Source organism: Aplysia californica, unplaced genomic scaffold, assembly GCF_000002075.1.
Source record: "Aplysia californica isolate F4 #8 unplaced genomic scaffold, AplCal3.0 scaffold00150, whole genome shotgun sequence".
Lineage (NCBI taxonomy): Eukaryota > Metazoa > Mollusca > Gastropoda > Aplysiida > Aplysiidae > Aplysia > Aplysia californica.
The window spans coordinates 446,868-450,772 of record NW_004797420.1 but is presented as its reverse complement, the minus strand read 5'-3'; the positions used below and the strand labels follow the sequence as shown (position 1 = coordinate 450,772).

At 40.8% G+C, this 3,905-nt stretch overlaps 2 protein-coding genes across 3 annotated transcripts in view; one reads left to right on the top strand and one right to left on the bottom strand.

The window, feature by feature from the left end:
• The window catches only part of LOC101859401, a 116,817-nt gene that overhangs the window by 21,922 nt on the left and 90,990 nt on the right, over window positions 1–3,905 (bottom strand). For both annotated transcript variants that reach the window (XM_005097234.3, XM_005097235.3), the window contains exon 26: window positions 434–553. In XM_005097234.3, coding sequence (XP_005097291.1) covers window positions 434–553 — 120 coding nt within the window. The remainder of the gene's footprint in view (window positions 1–433; window positions 554–3,905) is intronic.
• The window catches only part of LOC106011624, a gene marked incomplete in the record, with an annotated part of 30,414 nt that continues 27,623 nt past the window's right edge, over window positions 1,115–3,905 (top strand). The window contains 1 exon segment of the mRNA XM_035969484.1: window positions 1,115–1,204.

Genomic DNA, 3,905 nt, shown 5'->3' with positions numbered 1-3,905 from the left:
GAGAGAGAGAGAGAGAGAGAGAGAGAGAGAGAGAGAGAGAGGGAAAGAAAGAGAGAGAAAGAGAGAAAGAAAGAGAGGGAGAGAGAGAGGGAGAAAGAAAGAGAGAGAGAGGGAGAAAGAAAGAAAGAGAGAGAGAGAACGCGAGAGAGAGATTTTACCTGTCTAACCCTTATACACAGAGAACCAGGCAGAGAGAGATGTATGTCTGTGTGTGTGTGTGTGTGTGTGTCTGTGTGTGTGTGTGCATGTGTGTGTGTGTATGTGTGTGTATGTGTGTGTGTATGTGTGTGTATGTGCGTGTGTGTATGTGTGTGTATGTGTGTGTGTATGTACGTGTGTGGTGCGCGCGCGCATGTGTGTGTAATAATAAAAGAAAACACACAAAGAACAGCATCAACAAAGGGAGAACAAACTGATGGAGAAGGGTCCGTACTGGTTGGCTTGGGTCCGTAGGTCCGAGATGTACTCGGTGGTCTCCCTGTTGAGCTGCAGGTAAATGCCTTGCTCGGTGAGGGATGCAGAGAACGGCTTGAAGCATTGCTCCACGAATTGCCTGAGGACGAGGCCACATACAATATTTCCGTTAAACATTTAGGTCATGCTTTACGTTTCACATTTCAAATTTTTTTTATTCCTTTGAGCAAAGAGAAGAACATCGACACAATAATAGTCATTTAGTCCTGGGAAAAAGAAAGACAGACAGACAGAAACAACAGATGGAAAGAAGAAGAGGACCTATCAGTGGCGCCCTCCAACCCCCCACGTATCAACTTCATTAATTAGAAACAAAACAGGCAAATACTCAAGACAGTAGGCAGGCAGACAGATGACTATATACATACAGACTGTTAAGGTCATTTTAGGATGAACAAGAAAAGGACGGACTGATTGGTGGATAGACGGATGGACGGACTGGCAAAAAGCATTCCGAGAACCTCGATAAAGAAGAAGGGACACAACTCTCTATATTTGTAGAATACAGACTTTCAATTTTATGGTTACTTCCCTTCGGTTTCGGCTTTTCAACAAGTGGGTCAACATTTCCATTGCATTATTTTGTACTTCTGGAAGAGAAGAGCGTAACAAGTAGTACAAACTTTCAACTTTTCAACACTTCCGTATCGGCAGTGATTTAAAGTTGTAGATAAGTTGCCTCTGCTGGTTCTCAATGGTTACTCAATGCTTACTTCTGTACCCTACGAAGGTAAGTGTATTACTAAAGTCGTGCAAAGCTATTCAGAATTTCATGATTTTGAGCCTCTTGAAACGAGCACAATGCACGTCAGACAAATATTACGGGATTTCCTCAGCTTCACTCAAGAAGCACCAGCGTAGAACTTGGAGAAGTCGAAGAGTCGGGGATTTCGGTCGGGTTTTGTTTTTGTTTTTGATTGTTTGTTTAATAGATTTAGATTAGATCTAATCTAAATCTAGAATCTAGATCTAGATCTAGATTGGTTGTTTTATTTTGTTTTCGGGTTGTTTTTGTCCAAGTCTAGATCTAGATCTAGATTCTAGATCTCTAGATCTAGGTCTAGGAATCTAGATTCTAGGTCTAGATATCTAGATCTAGATCATTTATACATATTGCGATCCAACAATGACGCCAAAGTTGCAAGGTAGATCGGGATTCTTTTCTAGATATCTAGATTAGATCTAGATCTAGAGATCTAGATAGAGACCTCTAAACAAATGGGTAACAGGGAAAGATCAGGGAAATGTAGCTTTTTTGAGAGCATCGGAGCAAAGGAATGAATGGAGACAAACCATGGTTGCCGATGTCTGTCGCAGATCTGGCACTGGTGGTTGATGATGAGGACAAAGTAAAGTGAATTTTACACTTTATCCCCATATTACAGACAATTAATACTTCGAAGAGACCATTCGAACTCAAGTCCGAACAGCCACCTGAGGCTATTCAGACTCAAATTCCAGTGCACGTGCGCAATCACCGGTTGTACCGTAAGCGAAGTCTATACTCCAGTCTGAATAGTCTCCTTTTAAACTACTGGAAGGCTATTGCAGTGCGTTTCACGACTACAAAAGGATAAATTCGTTATAATGTATTAAATCAGCCTTATAAGGCAGCCCCCCCCCCCTCTCTCTCTCTCTCTCTCTCTCTCTTACAAAATTCCTCTTTCTCTTTAACTTTTTCTTTCTCCATCTTACTTCCCCAGGCCTGCCCCACCACGTTACCTCTTTTTTTTTAGCATAGTATAGATCTATATTCCCTCCCATACCGTTGCCCACTGCCCGCCCCTACTATTACATTATCATCCTTTGTAAAGAAAAGACCACAGTTCGCACTGGGTCACCACGGTCGGCGTCCATTTGTTGTAAATTCCTTGGCCAGATCATAGAAACCGAAGAAGGCAAAGGTAGAATTGCATGTTTGCTTCATACCGAGTACACTTAGTGATTGCGACTCGAGTCTGAATAGCTGCGGCATTATATTACTTAGTAGAAAAATACTATAGCTAGTTACTGTTCAGTAACATAATATGTTGAATGAATGAGATGTCCAAAGTATAGTTAAATGCAAGGTTAAGAGCCGGAGATAAAGGATGTCATCATGTGCGAATATTTTTGTTATGGAATGCTGGTATATTTTATCACTTCTTGTGTCCACGCTCCGTCAAAAGACGAATTTAAGATCGCTGCGTCAAAAGACGAAAAGATTAAGTATGGTTTTGTGATCATTTATGCATATATAGGTTGGAGATGGTCTCTCATCTTAACACAAACTTAAAGTCTCATGATTAGGAGTATATATTATATTTGATACCACACGTATATGTTCTGTAGGCTACATCACTTGTTGGGGTTTATGTACCCCTGGTCATAGTGTGTGTGGAATCCATAATCAGGGGTAATTTACACTCAAGATGTCCCTTGTGAAAGCTGTGTTTTGAATAAAGAGCATTGTAATTGTAAGTTGAGGAGATCATGCCTGCCAAGGCCAGATGCCAGTGTAAAGTTCAAAACAGTAAACATCCCTCCAAAAGCAGAATAATATAAAATAATCTCAATTTCAGTGCATGAAAAATGGGGGAACCGTGCTGCTGGTCATCATAAAATACCCTGCATGTTGTGTTGAGTTAAATTTAGGTGTATTACATACCCATTTACACAATTCAATAATTTAGGAGGGATACTCATCCCCACCCAACAGAAAAAGCGAGATACGCGATAAAATTTGTCCCCACTCTCGAAGTAATGTTTCCAGAGTGCAATAGCGAAGTCTCTAGTTTAAGTTTTAGTAGAGGTTTTACAGCGCTCGCAACTGCATATAAGGTCATATGGGCGCCAGAAGATTAGAGGTGTTACAAGAGAGTAACAAACATAAAACAGAAGAAGGGGGAGAGAACTACAATAGATGTTTGATAGGAAAGAAGAAGCAAACAACACCAGAGCACCCGCCAACCACCCAATGCGAAGTGTCTACTCACTACACCACAAATATAAATGTCAGTGTTGAAAAGAGTTACAACGTATTAAGTCAAGTGCCTTTGAGATTTTGCACAGCAGGAAAGCGGAAGTCGGATACGATTTGGGCAAAGAGCAAAGCTTTTCCCCTTCGACATCAACACTATCCACTGAATTTAGGATAAATCAGAGATGAATTATGGTTTACCTGCTCTTATATACCCATTTTAGTCCTCTTCAGACCCTTTAATGTCCTCTTTAACATTATTGTGTGCATGCTTTAGTGTATGAGCATATTCTTCACTTGCTCATTCACTCACTTGAGAGAGAGACAGAGACAGACAGACAGACAGACACAGAGAGAGGGAGAGAGAGAGAGAGAGGGAGAGAGAGAGAGAGAGAGAGAGATTGACAGACATTGGAGAAACAGAATAGAAAAAGAGATATAGAGAGAAACTTAAGTGAAAAATCATGGTTGC